A 23,392-nucleotide genomic window follows, 5' to 3' on the forward strand; every position below is an offset into this window, starting at 1 on the left:
GTTAGCTGAAGACTCATCAGAAAAAGGCAAATATCCTTCAAACTAAGAGCCTGAAGAGCTCCAGTATCCCTCAAGATAATAACGGGCCGTGGAGTAGAATTATCTCACATAAGTGACACAGAACCCTTAAAAACAAAGGGCAAAAACTCCTTCCGAACTACAAAATCTGGAGACTTACTCTTACAGACAAAACTCTCCTCCCTGGGAAACCACCTGGAAAGAAAGGCATAGGTGCGATGGACACAAAACCATTTGGGGAACCTGTAGCCTGATTTCTAAACTGGAGTTTGTAACATGCAGAAACCAAATGACCTGGCTTCTTACAATATGCACAAATAGGATCGGAACCACTGGTAGTCTTAGGCTTAGACTGGAAAGTATGTGACTGCTTGCCACTAGAATTTGAACCTGTTCCAACACCACTGTAACCTGCATGTCCTGAAGTCTTAACCGGGGAAAAGCCCTTTTGGCCAGAAAACTTTGTATTATCCGGAGACCTAAAAGAACTCTTGTGAGACAAACAATAATCATCTGCCAACATTGCTGCCTTATGTAAGTCATCAACCTTTCGTTCATCCAAATAAGTCTTAAGGTCAGCATGAACACTCTGCTTGAAATCTTCCATCAACACTAACAGTCTCAAACCATCAAAATCTGTGACTTCCTTAGACCCACACCATCTATCAAACAATGTTTCCTTTTCCCTAGCAAACCCTACAAAAGTCTCATTGTCCCTTATGTGAGCATTTCTGAATTTCTGATAAGCCTCAGGCACTAACTCATAAGCTTTCAAAAGTGTACTCTTGACAAGATCCTAATCTGAGCTTTGTTGTACTGACAAGGCTGAATAAGCATCCTGAGCTTTTCCTTTAAAAACAGTTTGCAATAACGTAGTCCATGACTCCCTAGGCCACTGGAGATTTTCTCAAAATGTAGAAAATATTTGTCTACTTCTTTCTCATTAAAAGGGGGCACAAGCCTAGCATGCCTTGCAATGTCGCAAATGAGGAAGAATCTAAGGGCTGAGAAGGGTTTTCAATTTTTTTCAACTTAATTTCTCTGTCAATTGCCATTCCTTTCCATTTCAAACAGGTCTGAACATTCCTTAGGCACCATTTCCCAAACATCATCTTCAAAAATTCCCTCATCAATATAATGATTCAACACAATTTTCAAAATCTGAAATTCCCTCATTGCAGGTTTGGCATCAAGTTTGAGATTTGAAGAAATTTGCAATAAATCTGATTTCCTCAACTGACTAATTGTCTCAGAGTAAGGGGACAATACAAACTTCTCAAGATCAAACACCATTTTGCTAGTTCCACAATTTAACTTGTTGCAAAATTGCAAAATTTTTTTATAGATTTCTCAAATGGTCTCAATTGTCAAATGAATTCTTTCCCGGACAAACCCCCAATTTTGTTACGAGTAAGAATTTTGTCACGGCAAAATTCTTAACTGTAAGAAAATTGGGGACACACATATTCACATTCACATTCACAGGAGTTCACATCAACAAATCAGTCAGACCACTTGCCGAGTTACATTCTACATGGCTGTTTCTCTCTCACACTGAAACTTTGGTGGGTTTGGTATATTACATTTTGTGACCCATTGCTTTGATTTTGTCTCATTTGCATTGTATTTGAAATCCGTATTGTGAAATTGACTTGTGACTTTGTATATCTTGCTCTCTTTGATAATAATAATATTTGTGCGTTTTAGACTTGTCTTTGTTCTGTTTTGCTGGTTCGCAGGGGATTTCATACACCATTTGTCATGGCAAAATTCTTAACCGTAACATATCACATGCCACAAATGTAACTACTCATGATACCGAGTATACATTGAAAGATGAAAACCCTCTATCCACTACACCACAGAGGGACTGAACCACCAACTTTCTGCTCTCAAGGCTAACACTCTATCCACTTCACCACAGAGGGACTGAACCACCAACCTTCTGCTCTCAAGGCTAACCCTCTATCCACTTCACCACAGAGACAGTTGGGAATTGAACCACCAACTTTCTGCTCTCAAGGCTAACCCTCTATTCACTTCACCACAGAGACAGTTGGGAATTGAACCACCAACTTTCTGCTCTCAAGGCTAACCCTCTATCCACTTCACCACAGAGACAGTTGGGAATTGAACCACCAACTTTCTGCTCTCAAGGCTAACCCTCTATCCACTTCACCACAGAGACAGTTGGGGATTGAACCACCAACATTCAGCTCTCAAGGCTAACCCTCTATCCACTTAAACACAGAGACAGTTGGGGATTGAACCACCAACATTCAGCTCTCAAGGCTAACCCTCTATCCACTTCACCACAGAGACAGTTGGGGATTGAACCACCAACCTTCTGCTCTCAAGGGTAACACTCTATCCACTTCATCACAGAGGCAGCTGAGGTTTGAACTTGAAACTCAAAGTTTTGCATGCCGTCTAGAGAGGTCACTATTCATAAAAGTGTGGAATTCCAAGTTATGGTAACATCACCATGGCCTGATGATTAAAGAAGTAACCTAAAAACTAACAAGAACACAAAATGTTTCGCGTGTAGAACGCTCAGTTTCATGTGCAGAACACTCAGGTAGAAAATATTGTGTGTGAAATGCAGATTTATTTGCGTGAAACATGTATGTTTTCGCATTTATGTGAACACTGATATTGTGCATTACCTGGTTCCATGGGTTTCCAGACATGGACCCACTCCTGTCGGCCACAAGGATGATCTGAGTTCTGTCATTGGGCATATTCAGCAGCTCCGTCAGGTTGCTGGGGAGACACACTGACAGTTTTAGGCTCTGCTCATTCCCTTTACCTCCCTCATTCTGAGCACCTGAAAAACAGTGAGTGAGTGAGTGAGTGAGTGAGTGAGTGAGTGAGTGAACGAGTGAGTGAACGAGTGAACAAGTGAACGAGTGATCGAGTGAATAAGCGAGTGAGAGAGTCAGGTTTCATGGCAGGGAACAACAGAACTGTTACTGCTGATGATGTTGTGAATGTTGACAGTGATGAACTGACCGGCGAAAGCCCTCTTAATTTTCTATACAGCCAGTGCAAAAAGCTATGACTGATTTCTTGAAGTGAGCATAACTGCATGAAGAGGTATGAGACATGTTATGTATGCACTGATATTTGTTTATGTGCACCATAATCAATAAAGATTATGTCTGATGCCTACTATGTTCATTTCTTTGTACATTTCTTTGTACATATGCCCCGTGATTCAGATATCCGAAAATTCGCTTATCTGGACAATTTCAATAAAAACACAAGTGTTTGGATAAACAGGGCACGAATGTATTCTCATTCTCTTTTGAGTTGAGTCCCATCCGAGATTTGAACCAACACCCTCAGAGTCAGGTGCCTAATTGATAGCACTCAAAGTGAGCCGCCATAACTGCTCAGCTACAAAAGCTCCCACAAAATTGAAAGTCGGACAAATGGTAGTCTAGACTGCGGACTTTGTGTATCCCTCTGATAAGTGTTAATTGGCATGGCTGAAAACTATGATTACACAATGATATTGGGAGCGTTTTTACATCAAAATATTTAGTAAATCTGGTTCTATGCCTCTTATAGCCAATTGTTCCAGCAATGTCACCTCTAGGGACACTAGAAATGGCCTTCACACATTGTGCCAGAGTGGGGAATCGAACACCGATCTTCAGCATGACAAGGAAAAACTTTATCGCAACACTCTTGTAAATGTATGAACTTGTTTGATGTTTGATTTCCTGTCACTTGACAACATTTAGAACAAAGCTTTGGAAATCGTCAACACTTTGTCATGACATTTTGTCACAACACAGATATGGCACTGTTAATCCTATCAGCAAACTGATGCCAATCCCATCTCTGAGACGACCCCATGACCTGCAATATGTTTATAATCAAAATGCAATATGCCTAACATGATTATCTTGCTGGCAAAACTCACCTGCATCCTGATCTGTAGCCTCCTCCCCTAGAGCCTGAATGATAACCGACGCCTTCAGGGGGTTCCTGGTGAATTCCTCCTCCAGGAACTGGATGTAGGTGTCGGTCATCATGTTGCTGGCACTGGCCGCCATGTTGATGTCACTAAAGCAACAATGGGAGGTTATTTTACTAAGTCAACCCATACGAGTGAGTGATGCAGTGAGTGATGTGGTGAATGATGCAGTATGCAAGTGATGAAATGAATGATGCAGTGAATGATGTGGTGAATGATGCAGTATATGAGTGATGCAGAGTGATGCAGCAAGTGATGCAGTGAATGATGCAGTATGTGAGTGATGCAGTGAGTGATGCAGTATGCAAGTGATGCAGTGAAGATACAGTATGCAAGTGATGAAGTGAGTGATGCAGTGAATGATGCAATATGTGAGTGATGCATGGAATGATGCAGTATGCAAGTGATGCAGAGTGAAGCAGTATGCAATTGATGCAGAGTGATGCAGTATGCAAGTGATGCCGTGAGTGATGCATAATGATGCAGTGATTGATACAGAATGCAAGTGATGCAGAGAGTGATGCAGAATGATGCAGTGAATGATGCAGTGAGTGATGCAGTGAATGATGCAGAATGCAAATGATGAAGATAGTGGTGCAGTGAAAGAAGGATGCAGTGAGTGACGCAGTGGGTCAGTGATGAAGTGAGTGATGCAGTAAGTGATGCTGAGTGATGCAATGAGTGATGCATTCAGTGATGACAATGATTTTCAAGCTTCATCAATCTAACTGTATGATACTGTAAATATGTTTCACACAGTGTGTTCATGAACATGGGTCCTCAAAGAGTACTGAATGGTGCTGGCTCAAGACCCAGGTTAAAATCTCTCAAGCATGCAAAGAGTGAAACTCTTTTCTGCAATCTTATGGCTGGAATATTGTGTAAAATCATAAGTAATGTGATCAGCAAGCACTTTATTCCGTCTCTTAAAGAGGTTGGACACCATGATTTGTACGCATGTTGTATGCGACTGAACGTGACAGGAGGAGTGCGTATTTATGCTATGTAGTCAATTTCCCTTTAAGTGGCTTCTCATCATACTTCATAATAGCTTGGCCACACAAGCTGCATTTATCCTGAGGTAAACCTGGGCAAGAGTTATCCCCCTTATCAAATTCAACTTAAGTATGATGTTTCAATTGGAGATAATATTGATGCTGTCTGGTAACATATTTTGGGTTTTTCAAACATTAATCTAGTGGGAATTTGCTACATGAAAATACATTTTATAAAAAAATCTTGTTATCATAAACATCTTTTCTTCCATTGATAAATCAATATTATTTTTTAATTTGTTTTTTAAGAAGTTGATGAATGTGAAAAATACTATATACTGCCCTGAAAACTGCCTGAAAAGCACATATCAAATGAAGAACTTTCACTGACATATTGCTTTTTACAAACGGTGTCACAGTGGGGGGCTCTAATGTCAAATAAATGCTGTGATGACTTCCTATAATCCCTCTTCACAAAATTAGATCCAGTACACATTTTTCCATGAAATCATATCAAACATATCTATTTCTTGACATTTTGATGGTTGGTATACAACTTACTTAATGAAGACATAAAGGAAGAACTGTCTACAGCCATCACTGTGTGGGAACATGAAATACACCGCTGTTAGATTACACACTTGGTGTCTGCATAAAAACTAAAAGTACCCATGAATCACTGCACTTCCATACCTGGGTATCCATGGCAAGTGATCAAATTGTCACCTGTCTATCTGGTATGATGACTGAGGGAAGAACGGCATTTACATATTCTTATGTTGATCATTCTAATTACAGGCGAATAACCAGCTACCAAGAAAATGTTAGACTATAAATCTCCTCTTCACTTAGTGTCTACTTTTACACCACACTCAGCAATATTCCAGCTATATGGTGGCAGGCTGTAAATAATCAAGTCTGGACCAGACAATCCAGTGATCAACAACATGAGCATCGATCTGCGCAATGGGGAACCGATGACATGTGTCAACCAAGTCAGCTAGTCTGACCACCCGATCCCGTTAGTCGCCTCTTACGACAAGCATAGTCACCCTTTATGGCAAGCATGGGTTGCTAAAGGCCTATTCTACCCCGGGACCTTCACGGGTCCATCTGCTTCGAAACGTCACATTACCCAAATAAATAAACCAATAAACAAATAAGGAAGCTGAACAATGAAGCTGTCTCACCTGTTTTTCAGTGATCCGGGGACAATAGTGGACAGGAGAAACAAAATATCAGGTTCCTTAGAACAATATGTGCAGCAAAACAGAAAACAGCTTCAGTCTCTAAACTTTTCCTAGTAACATTTCCTTGGAGGACATTAGTTTATCGCGAGGCATTCGGCTGAGACACTGCAGGCTTATCATATTTATATCCTATGAGGCATTCTGAATGGAATTTAGCATTCACTTGATTTTATATACCCGTCAATTTACAGCGGCATTTCATCACCCTGCCCTGTTGTGCAAGAGTTCATAAACAAACGAGCTTGAAAACTGGGTCAAATTCGCAAGCTTGATATTTCCGAAGTTTGCATCAGACGACATGCGCAGCAAAGTGAGAGGCGGCAAGACAGCAGCTTGTAGGGGAAACAGTAAAATGCTTGCGAGTTTTTGATCGATCAGAATCTCAGAAAAGCTGGCTGTTTTGTTTGTTTGGGTATTTTTAACAGAAGGGGGCGAGGTCATGAAGTTCATCGATTGAAACCAGAACTGCTGTGATGAGAAGAGCGTGATGGATGCGGTGGTCTCGAGAGGTTGTGGTCGTTTGTAGAAGTACAATGTCAGCTTTCATACTTTGTTCCTAAAGAACAGAATAAAGGGCCGGGTGACTATGTTTGAAATTCATTGTCGTTGGTTTGACAATCACTACCAGCACGTGCTAAAATGAGCTCTACAGCAGGGTACGAATCAAACCGAAGATCACATTTTGCCAAGCTTGTACGTCGTGCGGAGTTGTGGGGGCGTTTGTTTACATCGGAAGCCACGACAACAACTTTTCTATCATATTTCACGCAATATTGACATTAAGCAGTTTGATAAACACATTATCCAATGTCGTGAAGCTATATTGTCCCTGTAATTGTTAACATTAAATTTACAAGCTACAAATAACTGGGTATTAGTCTATGGATGTTTACAGTAGAGAATTTGCATTTCTAAGGCAATACCAGTTTAAAGGTTTTTTTAAGGGGCAGCGCATCCGAAAGGTAATGACAGTTAACATGTAACATATAAAACTATGCATTAGTTTTAAAACGGACTATGCATATATCAATATGCGGATAAGGTGTATTACAGTGCAAGAATTATGATAATTGTCCATGGGTGTTATCATTTAAAATAAATTCTGTTACTTTATACATTTATATTTCTACCCTCTAAGCTTGTTTTTGATGGCATACCAAAGTTTTTTCTTTGAAATTGTTTTAAGCAACTCTCCAAGCAGGATGTTTGTTGGGTGCTGCTTGATTCAATACACTAGGGAAAGTGTAGTGCATCATAAGAAAAGAAAAGAATCTTTGTTTTGATGTGAAAAACAAATATGTGAAGACACATCAGTCATGATATAACTGTACTAGTCACAATATTTCTTTGTTTATATGCGTGCATGCGTACATACATCGATACATACATACATGCATGCATGCATGCATCCATCCATCCATCCATCCATCCATACATACACACACACACACACACACACACACACATCTTTAATGTCTTTTGAACTGTGCATATGGAAACTTAGACTATTTCGGAAGACAATCCGACATTTTGTTATACCCAAAGACGCCATTTTGCGCGTGATTGGCTTGAAAATATATCTCCAAATAGTTATGGATAACTGCAATATTCTTCGGATACGTTGTTAAAATGCAACTAGGCGTGCATTAATTGTAAGTGTTAAAGTCTGCTATGCCTTTGTTTTTATAAACCGAAAGTGTTTGTTATGGAAATGGGAATGCTCCGGTATCTGTTCAACAGGTGCCCTGTTTTCGAGCACTATGCTTGAAGTTGACTGGGATTTAGAAGCTCATGGTTGTTAATTGTCCAAAATGTAGTGTCTAGAGTTTTAAGATGTTCTGTGAGTAGCACGTACCAGCACACTCGGAGAAGTTTTCAACATATTATGCATTGTCTCCATCAATTTTCATCACATTTTTGCAATTGTCAAGCAGATTTCTGAAGAAAAGAGATCTGTTGACCCCGATCTATGCACATATGCAGCACATTGCCTAGTGAGAATTTTGTTGTGTTTTTAAGTATTGTCCTGTTGCTGATATGCTAATTAACAATATTTCTATGATATAAACATAAGTACTATCCAAAATGCATATATTCCAATGAGTTATAGCATTTCTTGGTCTCTTACCATTTTTCAAATGTCTATTGCTTCATTATGATAAGCCTTCAGTGTCTCAGCCGAATGCCTCTCGACAAAGTAATGTACACCTCAAATATATGATAATCTTGTGAATTACAAGCATTCAGGAAAAAATGCACCAAACATGACAAAGGATGATCTGGGGTTATATTTGCCTTGCATTTGACTACCATGGCCGAAGAAAAGCCAAATTCTTAGGACCTGATAAAGCAGTCTGTTAAAGAGGCACTGATGAGGAGCGAATAATGTTTCTCGCCAACGGTCTAATTACGAAACCAAACTGCAAATTGGTCAGCGCCCGCTCCCTCGACCGTTTCGGACAAAGGGAGTGGGCCTCTGTCCATAATAGCAGAATTTCTTCTCCTAAACAGTCAGGAGGCCGGATGCCCATCATATGTCATTATTTCAAAATATCCATGGTATTCCTTGTCTGTTCGTAACAAAATATCCCAGCAGTGTAGTTTTTTTCGGATGCTTGGATGGTATAGTGACTGATCCAATTTGATCCTATTTCTGTGTGTTTACCCTTGATATTTAATCATGCTATGTGTAAAATATGATGTCTACAGGCATTTGTCTCAGTCCGAAAGATTGCAAAGCCTTTTATTGAAATAGTTTTGAGTGTTGCTTCAGCTGTAATAGCAAATATCATACGTAAATTTTGATAGCTGTGGTAGCTACCCTGGTTTATTATTTATGATAATAAGAACACACAGTTGATTTATTTCTATTCGTAAACTAAAAACGATGTTGACTTTGCCTTTGGTAGAGAAATCTGAAAATCTTCTTACATAAAAAAAACAACTTATTACAACTATTTACCCAAGTAAACAGTAAATGCCCGTATGTATTCCTTATGTAATGAAGTTCCGTTGGTATTCTCAAAACAGTTGCGGCCCAAAAGTGTTTTCAGGCTGCATGCGACACAGAGATTATATCTTCCTTGCTGTAAGTCGCGTTTGATGGTGTAAACCTACACGTGTTATTTGTCATCATTCTCTGGATGGTCAGTTAATGAATTCATAACAGGTATAATTAGTAGTAACACCACTTCGGTTACTCAACAAAGGTTCCCATTTGGCATTTCTCTTGCCTGGACTAAAAACTCAACATTATAAATTAAGGTGTGTAATGGCAAATTTATTGTATGTTATGTAATATGTGCATGTAAGTGATGCATGAGGGTTTATCAGCTGAGTTACAAAAACAAACCGATCAAAGGATTAACCGATAACACACTGATTGATTAATTACTTTTATCTTCTACAGCGGATTTGTCAAAAGGCAGTGTGTGTAGATGTAATAATCTATACTGACTACACCCTGTTGTAAAGTGCGAGTGTAAAAACAACACCCTCCCTTCAAAGAATTAACCACCCTTGCGTTGATTGATTGATTGCTCATTATTGGATAACTAAATTACTTGGAATGGTGCACATCATACAATTAGTTGCCAGGTGTGCTATCTTGGGTGACAAATGAGAGGTTTATCAGGTTTTCACCAGTGTGGAAGACGTGAAACAATGTGTCAGTTTTTTCGCAAATTAGACTGTTGTAAGAAACACGACACAGAGCAGGATTATTTACTAGCTTGGAATATCGTTCTTTTATGTGGATATTGATGGATACATTCCTGAACAAGGTAGTAGCCTGACATTGTTGTTATAAAATTAGTCTGTTTTACATTCATTATTTGCATTTTGTTTCAATTTATTTGTTGTAGCATTCAACAGAATCTATACGACAGAAAACACACACTAGATTGCTTGTGTGTGTGAAATAGGATCCACATTGGCAATCTATACAATGTATAAATGTTGCTGTCATATTAGAAATTTACTATAAGTATAAGCAGACCGTGTGTTCTTTTATTAATTTTCAAAATCATACAAATATGACAACTAACTAATGAGGGTTATGAGACAAAATTCAGAGATGTACATTGGCTTCGTTATTTTTCCGTCCTAATAGTTTTTTACCATTTCTGCCACAGGCAGGTGATTAACCTTCAAAGTGTTTCATTTGTTTTCATAATACATGTGTGATGAAGTAAAAATGACTTCACCTCAGTTGATCTGTCTATGATTAAACTCTCATACGGACTGCGCAGCAGAGGTCACGAACCAGTCACGAATTCTGGGATATCGTCCGGGTACTCAGGGGAGAAAAACAATAACAAAAGTTTACACCAGTCCACGAAAATTGCTCTGCATCAGTGCCCCTTTAAAGGGGTTGGCATATCTACTATGTCTACAGGTTGCATTTGTCAAAAAAAAAAAAATCACATTTCCACATCCAATGATTGACATTATATATATTGTTCTAAGCAATTGTGATACAATGTGTAAACCTGACCATCTGATCCAGTTAGTTTCCTCTTATGACAAGATTGGGCTGCTCAAGATCTAACCCAAGGTCTGCATAGGTACCTTTTAATATACATAATGACCAATTTGTCATAAATTCTTTGTCATAGGTTCCTGATTTTAACCATGACTCATAACAGCAGCCCTTAAGAAGTTCAGAACTAACCTTAGATTTGGGAGTGGAACAAGTTTCTATACCAGATATACACTTGACATTGTGAAGGAATACGAAGGTTTTGAGTTATCACTCTTCTGCACAGTGAAGCGTAAATGGGTTGCGCAACAAACCGGATGGTGGGGCTGTTTTTATTATGAGCAGACCTTTTGAAAAACTTATTTTCCTTGTTGGGTGAAGGACTATGATCTTTCCAACTGTGGCAGTCTGTGGAAGCTCTTTGATGGGTTTCTTCTCATCCAAGGCCAGGTTGAGCAATGAGGTTTGAGTAGATTTATGAAAACATATAATTGATAATTTTCTGTGGCATAGTGTTTTAGAACAGAATATTTTTTATTTGCAAAAATAGAATAAACATCTAAAATAATGTATTAACGTCTAAATATTTTAGATATTTAAATACTTACCTTACCATTATTCACAATTTGTATATTTATGTTTAGCAGAAGTACAGACAGCTTTACAATAATATTTAACTAAACAAATAATTAAGACAGTCTGCTTTTCCTCTCTGTACTAATCATGCTAATACTGAGTCTTGTCCTCCATGAAGAACCACAGATCTATTTATAGATCCGCTGCCAAACTTGCTAAATTGTATCAAAATAAAGGCCAGAAGACTTTTAAAAAATCAGTGAAAAATAAGGTATATATGTAAATGGTCATTACGTGAGAGTGGAGGACATTTTAGAGTTGTTAAAGCAAAAAAGTGTCACACAGTCACCACCTGGCAAAAAATGTCTTGAACATATCCGACTGTACTTGTTTGCTGCCCATGTAGGCTCTCGTTGGACAAGCTTAATCCATCTTCTCCGAAGAGTTGATGCCCTGATCTTGTCTGAGAAGGAGAAAAAAGTCACCCCCTTATAGCCATGGCCACTCCTAAAGTTTTTGCTGCTTTCGTGTTGATGTGATACAACCCGGAACACAACAGTGATGAGACGCCATATTCACATTAGCAACAGCTTTGAAACAGCCCCACCTTCCTGTGACGTAACAACCCTTTTTTTGCCTGTTCTATAGAGAGCACTTACAAAGGGACGTAATCCGTAACCTCCATCTTGAGCATGAAGCCATGTAGAGATCATGCTGTTTTGTTGAGTTTTATGCTTTATTTATTGCAGGAATCACTACTTACACATGTTTAACTTCCTTACCATGTTTTTCATTTGATTTTTGTCAGTCATGGTGTCAGTGGTTAATCATTGCATGTATTGGTGTTCCAGATATGTTATGCTATACCATAGCAGCTGATGACATTGACAAGAATATGCCACAGATTGTGTCTCTGAAGTAACCGCCATCATGACAACCAGAAGTGGGAAGAGGCGTCCTACCGAGGTATCTTGGGACAGGTAGGCAACGTTTGCTCATGAGTAGCTTCAGCACGGTTGTGGAATCTGATGATATGGTAAAGTGTTTGAAATTAGACTTGAATTTGAAAGGTCCCCTTGTCGTAAATGTGTTAGTAATTGTTTCAGATGTTGCAGTAACTGGAATATAAATGTCATGTGATATTCTTAGCAGATATTTTTAGCAGAGATTGCATCTGTCTCCCTAGAAACATATTTAAGTTTTTCATTGAGTTTCTTTTTATGTTTGCTTGTTCTATAGTCTTTGATTACTTATAGATACATTGATTGACCCGCAAAGGTCTTGATTAGAATATTAACCTTCAGTAAAAGGCAACAATGCTTGTTGTAAGACGTGAAAACTAAAACCCACTCACTCACAAAGTGTTTTAACACTTCAATCCAGCCATGTTACAAATAAATGATTGAATATGTGCATGTATGTTTAACTTACTTGACTCATTATTTTTGAAGTGATGATGACCTTCTTCAGGAAGATATTGGAGGAATCAATGCTTTTCCCAAGAGCAAGGTGAGCATGGTAAGATGATCATACATGTACTCTCTGTACGAATATTTACAGCGTTAACACTGTTTACCATCGTGAATAGTGGTTTGTGAATTTCAGTGTTGTTTGTGATCCAAGAGAGCATTGCCATTGTGATGTGTTCGTTTTGAATCAGGAGAGACAGGCCCCATTATCAGTGCAGCAGTTTGCTTTGTAGAGTTGCTTCTGTTAGGCATTCTACAGTGAGTGAATTTAGTTTCCTGCTTTTAACAGGCGGTCCATATTCCGCAACCCCAAGACGCATGAAGGCCCCAGGGTAGAGTAGACCTTCAGCAGCCAATGCTTGCCATAAAAGGCGACTACGCTTGTCAAGAGAGGTGACTAATAACGGGTTAGGGTGGTCCGACTTGGTTGGTACATGTCATCGATTCCCAGTGGAGACACTAGAAATGGGTTTCACTCATTGTCTGTGTATGGAATCGAAAACTGGGTCTTTGATGAGTGAAGACTCTAACCACCTAAATATCCAAGCGATTCCAGAAATAAACATTTGCTTCCATTTGTGAGTATTATCCCTGTACTGAGTGGTAATTGTCCACTGCATGTGTTCCATCAGGCATTCCTCCTTGGGTTGCTTCCCTTACCTGTGACAGGATCTGCTTAACATGGCATTTGACTTTTTCAGGATTGATTTGGGGTGATGAATAGAAATTGATAGAAACTGATTCTATATGTCGGTATCTTGCTGAAAATACTTGCTCCATATTTTTTCATGTAGGGCCATGAATCCGAAGAAGAATATGACGAAGAAGCCCTACTAGGGTCTGATGATGAAAAGGGAGATAAGTCAGGTTATGCCAACACTACAGAAGAGGGAATCTCTCTTATCGAGGAATCAGAGAGCTTCAACCAGACCGCCGGGGACTCAATGGAAGGAGACTTTATTGAGTAAGGCTGCACAGTTGTAAATAGTTAGGTTAGGTCAAATGACCTGTCAGGTCAGGCAGTGGTTAATCTTATGAGCAGCAATTCAAACTTTTGGGTCAATGTGACGTGGGAACAGCCAGATCACACAGTGAAACCAGCTAATCACCAGTAACATAAGGTAAAGAAACAACTAAGTTTTTCAAAGTAGCAATTGTGTCAGATGTGATAACATCATGAACATTTGAAGATATTCGTCTAAAGCCACATTCTGCTTGGAAGTTGGAAATTGCTTGCTTCTTGTCGTCACTTTTTATGTTTGATTACGGTACTATATGCTTCGTGTTGAGCAGCATTTATGTGTTGTTTTTGAGTTTGAATTAGTTTAAACCCAATTTTTCGGCGATATTTTGCTATCTAACATTCTGTTGGGGTTCCCCTATGTAAGATCAGTGATAACTTATGTTCATGTCTTCAACAGGCACGATGCAGAGGGATTTGACGAGGCTCAAGATGCAGAAGTGAGTGTTACTCTGGTTCTTTTTACAACTATGCCGAAAAGTATGCATACATTGGAACCTTTGTATGAACAACCTTTGTGCTACGACTGCTGTAAGACAGTGTTGAGGTATGGGAGTTATGATCACCTCAGCGCTCCGACTGTTGTAAGTCAGTGTTAAGGTATGGGAGTTATGATCACCTCAGCGCTCCGACTGTTGTAAGTCAGTGTTAAGCAATGGGAGTTAGATCACCTCCGCGCTCCGAATGTTGTAAGTCAGTGTTAAGGTATGGGAGTTATGATCACCTCAGCGCTCCGAATGTTGTAAGTCAGTGTTAAGGTATGGGAGTGACGATCACCTCAGTGCTCCGACTGTTGTAAGTCAGTGTTAAGGTATGGGAGTTATGATCACCTCAGTGCTACGACTGTTGTAAGCTAGTGTTAAGGTATGGGAGTTACGATCACCTCAGCGCTCCGACTGTTGTAAGACAGTGTTAAGGTATGGGAGTTACGATCACTTCAGCGCTCCGACTGTTGTAAGACAGTGTTAAGGTATGGGACTCACGATCACCTCAGCGCTCCGACTGTTGTAAGACAGTGTTAAGGTATGGGACTCACGATCACCTCAGCGCTCCGACTGTTGTAAGTCAGTGTTAAGGTATGGGAGTTATGATCACCTCAGTGCTACGACTGTTGTAAGCTAGTGTTAAGGTATGGGAGTTACGATCTCCTCAGCGCTCCGACTGTTGTAAGACAGTGTTAAGGTATGGGAGTTATGATCACCTCAGTGCTACGACTGTTGTAAGCTAGTGTTAAGGTATGGGACTCACGATCACCTCAGCGCTCCGACTGTTGTAAGACAGTGTTAAGGTATGGGACTCACGATCACCTCAGCGCTCCGACTGTTGTAAGACAGTGTTAAGGTATGGGACTCACGATCAACTCAGTGCTACGACTGTTGTAAGTCAGTGTTAAGGTATGGGAGTTACGATCACCTCAGTGCTACGACTGTTGTAAGTCAGTGTTAAGGTATGGGACTCACGATCACCTCAATGCTCCGACTGTTGTAAGACAGTGTTAAGGTATGGGACTCACGATCACCTCAGTGCTACGACTGTTGTAAGTCAGTGTTAAGGTATGGGACTCACGATCACCTCAATGCTCCGACTGTTGTAAGACAGTGTTAAGGTATGGGACTCACGATCACCTCAGTGCTACGACTGTTGTAAGTCAGTGTTAAGGTATGGGAGTTACGATCACTTCAGCACTCCGACTGTTGTAAGACAGTGTTAAGGTATGGGACTCACGATCACCTCAGCGCTCCGACTGTTGTAAGTCAGTGTTGAGGTATGGGAGTTATGATCACCTCAGCGCTCCGACTGTTGTAAGACAGTGTTAAGGTATGGGAGTTACGATCACCTCAGCGCTCCGACTGTTGTAAGACAGTGTTAAGGTATGGGACTCACGATCACCTCAGCGCTCCGACTGTTGTAAGTCAGTGTTAAGGTATGGGACTCACGATCACCTCAGTGCTACGACTGTTGTAAGTCAGTGTTAAGGTATGGGAGTTATGATCACCTCAGCGCTCCGACTGTTGTAAGTCAGTGTTAAGGTATGGGAGTTATGATCACCTCAGCGCTCCGACTGTTGTAAGACAGTGTTAAGGTACGGGACTCACGATCACCTCAGCGCTCCGACTGTTGTAAGACAGTGTTGAGGTATGGGAGTTATGATCACCTCAGTGCTACGACTGTTGTAAGGCAGTGTTAAGGTATGGGAGTTACAATCACCTCAGCGCTCCAACTGTTGTAAGTCATTGTTAAGGTATGGGACTCACGATCACCTCAGCGCTCCGACTGTTGTAAGTCAGTGTTAAGGTATGGGAGTTACGATCACCTCAGTGTTATGACTGTTGTAAGTCAGTGTTAAGGTATGGGAGTTATGATCACCTCAGCGCTCCGAATGTTGTAAGTCAGTGTTAAGGTATGGGAGTTATGATCACCTCAGTGCTCCGACTGTTGTAAGTCAGTGTTAAGGTATGGGAGTTATGATCACCTCAGCGCTCCGAATGTTGTAAGTCATTGTTAAGGTATGGGAGTTACGATCACTTCAGCGCTCCGACTGTTGTAAGACAGTGTTAAGGTATGGGAGTTACGATCACCTCAGCGCTCCGACTGTTGTAAGTCAGTGTTAAGGTATGGGACTCACGATCACCTCAGTGCTACGACTGTTGTAAGTCAGTGTTAAGGTATGGGAGTTATGATCACCTCAGCGCTCCGACTGTTGTAAGACAGTGTTAAGGTACGGGACTCACGATCACCTCAGCGCTCCGACTGTTGTAAGACAGTGTTGAGGTATTGGAGTTACGATCACCTCAGTGTTATGACTGTTGTAGGTCAGTGCTAAGGTATGGGACTCACGATCACCTCAGTGCTACGACTGTTGTAAGTCAGTATTAATGAATGGGAGTTACAATCACCTGAGTGCCACAGTCTCGTAAGTCAATCATAGGTACAATCATAGGTGCGATCACCTTGGCACTAAGATATCTTTGTACTTCCAGTACCCCATTCTGGATAAGAAACATTCCTACTCAGCAGTCTTAATACCTATTACCCATGGACATACTTCACTTACAAGAAACAAGCTATTATCACTTTAAGTCAGTGTCACAGTACAGGAGCTGTGATCATCGTAGTGCTAAGATACGTCAGTGGATTCAAGTTTGCGTGTATATTTGTAAGAGGGATTGTGATGGTTCCTGACTAAGGGTAAGCTCAAGAGACTGCAACTTACATGGATATATTGGCAGGTTGTGCTTAATGCTTATGATGCGTTTGCACGTCCCCAGCTGTGACATTGCTACACACCCGCTTGCTCGCTCCGTCCCTTCCTCCCTTCCTCACTCACACACTCCCTCACTCACTCACTCACTCACTCACTCACTCACTCACTGCCAAGCTATAACTTTCTTGCTTTGACATTCGTTATTTGTCTTACAGGCTTTAGAGATAGCTGTTGATGATGAAGAGATTCAGGACCTGGCCGAAGGTCTTGATGACTTCAACCCAGATAGCTACAATGAACAGTATGATGATGGCATCCTCTACCAGGAAGGTGATGTGGGCTTCGAGGGGGGTGAGGAATCATATCCGCAAGATGAACAGCAGTACCAGGGGGAGGATTACGAAGCCCAGCAGTTCAATCAGGAGGGGGAAGAAGGACAGTTCAACACGACACAGGAAGATGCAGAAGAGCAAGAGGTATTTTTTTTTTTTAATTATTCTTAGCACACAACTTTAATTTTAACTCATGTGGCCTTTTCATATATTCCTCCTAGGGGTACATATAAGCATTTTAATGTCCATATGAAATCCCTACAACAGTTGTCACCATATTTTTATAAAATATTTACTAAACCAAAACTACGTTTTTGCTTTGTGAGACAACCCCTACAGGGCCCCCCTTGGACCTCTATAGCTAAGAGCAGGTAACTCTAGACTAATATTGTTACAAGTGTCGTAGGGATTTTTGCATGGACTTTACTTATGTGTATCCCAAGGAGGACTATATTCAAAGAATCTGCAACCTCTGTAGGTTTGTTTGAATTTTGCAGACCCACTCTGATGAAAAAGAGAAGGGCTACCGTAGAACATCAGAACCATTTGAAACGAACTTTGTGTTAGTTGTAGGAACCGAAGTGGTATTGGAGACCTCATCAATTCCATCATCTGCATATAACACGTTACATGTAGGATTTCAGTTTCGGGATCTTAATGGGTATGTAATAATTGTCGATATGGCGACCTATGATGTGATAACCGTTGTGTACAGGGCGATGAGACACAGACCACTCAGGAGCTGCAGGAGGAGAGTGACAGCGAGAGTGATAGCGATGGGGAGTCTGGTCGTGGCAGATTCAAGTCCGAGAGGTCCAACATCATCACCATTGCCACCACGAAGTCCAGACAGGACATCCCAGAAACTCTTGGTATGTCGTCATTATAACAGTGAGTGAGTGAGTGAAGTGAGTGAGTGGATGGGTGGGCAAGTGAGTGGATGAGCAAGTTTGTGGATTGGTGGGTGGTTGGATGGATGTGTGAGAATGGGTGGGCAAGTGAGTGGATGGGTGAGTGAGTGGATGGGTGAGCAAGTGAGTGGATGGGTGAGTGAGTGGATGGATGAGCAAGTGAGTTGATGGGTGAGCAAGTGAGTGGATGGGTGAGTGAGTGGATGGGTGGGCAAGTGAGTGGATGGGTGAGTGAGTGGATTGGTGGGCAAGTGAGTGGAGGGGTGAGTGAGTGGATGGATGGACAAGTGAGTGGATAGGTGGGCAAGTGAGTGGATGGGCAAGTGAGTGGATGGGTGGGCAAGTGAGTGGAGGGGTGAGTGGATGGGTGGGCAAGTGAGTGGATGGGTGAGTGAGTGGATGGATGAGTTAGTGGATGGATAAGTTAGTGGATGGATGAGTGGGCAAGTGAGTGGATGGGTGAGTGAGTGGATTGTTACTGAATGGGTGAATAGATGGGTGAGGTAGTTAGTATGGTTTTATTCTGCATTTAGCAATTTTCCAGCAATATCATGGCGGGGTGGATGGGGAGGACACCAGAAATGGTCTCCACACATTGTATCCATGTGGGGAATGGAACTTGGGGATAAGGTGTGACGAGGAACGCTTTTACCGCCATGCCACAAGACTCCACCTACTGCTTGGCATTAGCATGTACACTTCACTAGACCGTTTCAATACCTGACAGTATCACTAGACCATTTCAATACCTGACAGTATCACTAGACCGTTTCAATACCTGACAGTATCACTAGACCATTTCAATACCTGACAGTATCACTAGACCATTTCAATACCTGACAGTATCACTAGACCATTTCAATACCTGACAGTATCACTAGACCATTTCAATACCTGACAGTATCACTAGACCGTTTCAATACCTGACAGTATCACTAGACCGTTTCAATACCTGACAGTATCACTAGACCGTTTCAATACCTGACAGTATCACTAGACCGTTTCAATACCTGACAGTATCACTAGACCATTTCAATACCTGACAGTATCACTACACCGTTTCAATACCTGACAGTATCACTACACCGTTTCAATACCTGACAGTATCACTACACCATTTCAATACCTGACAGTATCACTACACCATTTCAATACCTGACAGTATCACTACACCATTTCAATACCTGACAGTATCACTACACCATTTCAATACCTGACAGTATCACTACACCATTTCAATACCTGACAGTATCACTACACCATTTCAATACCTGACAGTATCACTACACCATTTCAATACCTGACAGTATCACTAGACCATTTCAATACCTGACAGTATCACTACACCATTTCAATACCTGACAGTATCACTAGACCATTTCAATACTTGACAGTATCACTAGACCATTTCAATACCTGACAGTATCACTAGACCATTTCAATACTTGACAGTATCACTACACCATTTCAATACCTGACAGTATCACTACACCATTTCAATACCTGACAGTATCACTAGACCATTTCAATACTTGACAGTATCACTACACCATTTCAATACCTGACAGTATCACTACACCATTTCAATACTTGACAGTATCACTACACCATTTCAATACCTGACAGTATCACTAGACCATTTCAATACTTGACAGTATCACTACACCATTTCAATACCTGACAGCAACTGTAAATATTCCTATATGTACTGCAAATGCAGATGCTGTCACTGTCAATTTTGAAATTTTGTGCTCTGTGATTTGAAGTATTTGCTGAGGGATGATGTTAGTAATATACAGACAAGTTTTATGGATGAACAACTTCGTTATTCAAATGATGTGAAGTTTTGATACAAATTTGCTTGACAACAATACAAGAATTAGTATCAAAACATTGCATCAGAAAAAAAGACGTTTTTCATCCATTAAACTAGTTTGTTACTATCCAACTTCTAAATGATGCCACTCAGAGAAGTGGGTGTTTAGATTATTTTTTTTTCCTCTGGTTTTGGGGTATTTTAGGAGATTTTTTCAGATACTTTCTAAAATTTCTTGTTTATTGGGCTGATCCTTATTTACATTTTGATGATTTCAGAAATCAGTGAAGAACAGCAGCAAGAGATTGACCAGTTCTTGTCCAGCAACCAGAAAGGTCGTCGAGGTCGTGGGGGTCAGTGGCGACAGCAGGGCCCTAGAGGTCGAGGTCAGTTCGGACCAAGAGGACCCTGGCAACAGTTTAGACCTCAAGGAGGACCTGGACAGCAGCAGCCATTCAATCCTCAACATAGGTTTGGTCCTCCAAGACAGGCCTGGAATCAGTCGCCTCACCAGCATGGACCCCCAGACCACATGCAACATAATCAGCAACACCAGCAGCCGCAGCAGCAGCAGCAACATCAACATCATCAACCTCATTCACAACACCCATCACAACCTCAGGTATTGTAAATTCACAATTGTCCTTATATACATATTGTCCATATTGTTGAGGGACAGTTGGGTAGCCAAGTGGTTAAAGCATTCAGTCGTTATACCTGAGACTAGGGTTTGATTCCTGCAATGAATATGATGTGGGAATGCCGAAAAAAGCTTAAAACCTTAATCACTCCCTTAATGTTATCTCAGTGAGTGAGTGAGTTTAGTTTTACGCCACACTCAGCAATATTCCAGCTATATGGCTATATGTCTGTAAATAATCGAGTCTGGACCAGACAATCCAGTGATCAACAACATGAACATCGATCTGTGCTATTGGAAACCAATGACAAGTCAGCAAGTCTGACCACCCGATCCTGTTAGTCGCCTTTTACATCAAGCATAGGACCCGTGAAGGTCTCGGGGTAGAATAGGCCTTCAGCAACCCATGCTTACCATAAAAGGCGACTCAGCTTGTCATAAGAGGCGACTAACGGGATCGGGTGGTCAGGCTCGCTGACTTGGTTGACACATGTCATCGGTTCCCAAATGCGCAGATCGATGCTCATGTTGTTGATCACTGGATTGTCTGGTCCAGACTCGATTATTTACAGACCGCCGCCATATAGCTGTAATATTGCTGAGTGCAGCGTAAAACTAAACTCACACACATACACACATCAAGCATAGTCACCTATTATGGCAAGCATGGGTTGCTGAAGGCCTATTTAACCCCAGGACCTTCACGGGTCTTATCTCAGTAGTTTACATCCTGTAAAATAAGTGTGGACTAGGCAAGCTAGAGGTTGAAAACATGAGCAATAATCTATGGATAGTCCTCCAAGTTGTCCACATGTTTAGCAGATTCTTAAAGCTGCTAGAAGTTAATGTGGACGGATGTGTTTGTCTGACCCCTTCCTTTCTAGAGTGACCTCAAAATCAGTTCACAATTCTTAGATGCCATGTACAGATGTATGTAGAATATATCATTTCTCTTAAAGTGATCGCTTGTCATGCTAAAAAGCCCAGCTGGATTCCCCGCTTGGGTACACTGTGTGAAACTTATTTCTGGTGTCCCCTGCCATGACATTGCTGGAATATCTCGAAAAGCAGCATAAAACTAAACTCTTTCACTCACACTTGGTTATATGCTGATTGAGGTGTGATAGCAGATTTCCAGATGAGTTCACCTTTCTCTGACAAATTTGCGTAAATGTTTACTAAATGGTGACTGTAAAAGGTTTACAGATGGATCATGTTGACAGGCTCGTTGAGATGCTCACAATATAATTCACTGGATTGTCTCATTCAGATGAAATATTTACAGGCCACCATGTGCTGCCTTCAAAATTTGTGCTATGAAAAGCAACACACAAAACTACGTCTGTGGCATTTTTGTTTGTCCAGCATCAACAGCCACCACCACCTCAATCTCATGCCCTGCCTCACTCGGCACATCCTGCTCATACTGGTGTTGACAGCAGTCAACAACAAGCACTGGGATCGTCATCCCAGGCACCGCCATCGTCACAGCCATCATCCAGGAAGATCCTGATTAACCCTCACTTCCGGGCCCGGGCACCAGCGCCAGCCCCCCAACCAGCGTCAACCAACATATCATGGACGACACAGCGAGGCCCAGCTGATGTGTATCAACCCCCTCAGATGCCTCATCCGCAGCCTACAACTGTAGCCCCACAGGTGAGATATAGGGGATATTGTGCTACACAGGTGAGAAAGCATGGGGGCTCTGTAGTGAGTATTGCCTCTAAGGGGGGGCACCAATTCCCAGAGTAGAATTGGTCTTGAGCAACCCATGCTTGCCAGAAAAGGCGACTATGCTTGTCGAAAGAGGCAACAACGGGATTTGGTGGTCAGACTCACTGACTTTGTTTGACACATGTCATCGGTCCCCATTTGTGTAGATGGATGCTCATGCTGTTGATCACTTGTCTGGTCCACTTTATTAATTACAGACTGCCACCATATGGCTGTAATATTGCTGAGTGTGGCATAAAATTAAAGTCACTCATTCAAGATGGAGAATGTGTTGATTTTGCATCAGATATAAAGGGAGTTTAGTGAGAGTTGTGTGTTGTTATCACACTTGCACAGTAGAACAATGTCAGCTCACTTCTGTCAAAGTTTTTCAACATTTCTGTCAACCTGCAGGTAGCACCTTACCAGCCACCAGCATCAGAACCATGGCGAAATCAGTCCCAAGCTCCTGTGCAGGGCCAGTACCAACCTCCTCAGCATCAAGTATCACAGCCATATCCAGGTATGGAGTTGTCACTGTTCACCACTGGGGTGTTTGCTTCTTTGTTGAATGGGATTTGTGACCGATGTATCATGTGCTCATACCTAACATACAGGAAATAGTAGAAATTGACTGGAAAGATTACATGCCTGAATAAGAGGATCCCCCAAGCCCCACCCCATAAACAAACAAACAAACAAACAAATAAATAAGTAAAGGGTGAGGCTAGGGTGAGTGATTGTACGTTCGCTTCAAGGGAATTGAAGGGATTCAAAATTCCACCAGCCATTTGGACAGAAGGGGAGATAAGCAAATAAACTTGACTCAGAATAAGCATAAAATATCAATTTTATCATAAAAATTACATATTCTTCTCTTTGTTAAATGACCAGATATGATTGCTTTCAAAATTCCTGTCATTGAGATATGGTTACTCGAAGACTTTAAATTTACTGTTCCATTTTCCAATAGATAGT

The 23,392-nt window shown here is 41.2% G+C and overlaps 2 protein-coding genes across 3 annotated transcripts in view; one reads left to right on the forward strand and one right to left on the reverse strand.

Moving 5' to 3' along the window:
- The window catches only part of LOC137255261 (uncharacterized), a 31,289-nt gene extending 24,804 nt beyond the window's left edge, over nucleotides 1-6,485 (reverse strand). The window contains exons 1-3 of the mRNA XM_067792708.1: nucleotides 6,189-6,485; nucleotides 3,950-4,092; nucleotides 2,685-2,845 (exon numbers count right to left, since the gene is read on the reverse strand). Of these exons, the coding sequence (XP_067648809.1) occupies nucleotides 2,685-2,845; nucleotides 3,950-4,082 (294 nt within the window). The 5' untranslated portion in view covers nucleotides 4,083-4,092; nucleotides 6,189-6,485. The remainder of the gene's footprint in view (nucleotides 1-2,684; nucleotides 2,846-3,949; nucleotides 4,093-6,188) is intronic.
- Nucleotides 6,486-7,783: 1,298 nt separating this feature from the next.
- LOC137255271 (RNA-binding protein 33-like) overlaps nucleotides 7,784-23,392 on the forward strand; it is a 28,441-nt gene continuing 12,832 nt past the window's right edge. The window contains exons 1-10 of one of the 2 annotated variants that reach the window (XM_067792721.1): nucleotides 7,784-7,900; nucleotides 12,156-12,284; nucleotides 12,756-12,822; nucleotides 13,568-13,737; nucleotides 14,195-14,234; nucleotides 17,215-17,475; nucleotides 18,047-18,203; nucleotides 20,337-20,680; nucleotides 22,064-22,357; nucleotides 22,829-22,937. In XM_067792721.1, the coding sequence (XP_067648822.1) occupies nucleotides 12,235-12,284; nucleotides 12,756-12,822; nucleotides 13,568-13,737; nucleotides 14,195-14,234; nucleotides 17,215-17,475; nucleotides 18,047-18,203; nucleotides 20,337-20,680; nucleotides 22,064-22,357; nucleotides 22,829-22,937 (1,492 nt within the window). In that variant the 5' untranslated portion in view covers nucleotides 7,784-7,900; nucleotides 12,156-12,234. The remainder of the gene's footprint in view (nucleotides 7,901-12,155; nucleotides 12,285-12,755; nucleotides 12,823-13,567; nucleotides 13,738-14,194; nucleotides 14,235-17,214; nucleotides 17,476-18,046; nucleotides 18,204-20,336; nucleotides 20,681-22,063; nucleotides 22,358-22,828; nucleotides 22,938-23,392) is intronic. The other variant, XM_067792722.1, reaches the window with a different exon arrangement.

Source organism: Haliotis asinina, chromosome 11 (genome assembly GCF_037392515.1).
Source record: "Haliotis asinina isolate JCU_RB_2024 chromosome 11, JCU_Hal_asi_v2, whole genome shotgun sequence".
NCBI classification, from domain to species: Eukaryota; Metazoa; Mollusca; class Gastropoda; order Lepetellida; family Haliotidae; genus Haliotis; species Haliotis asinina.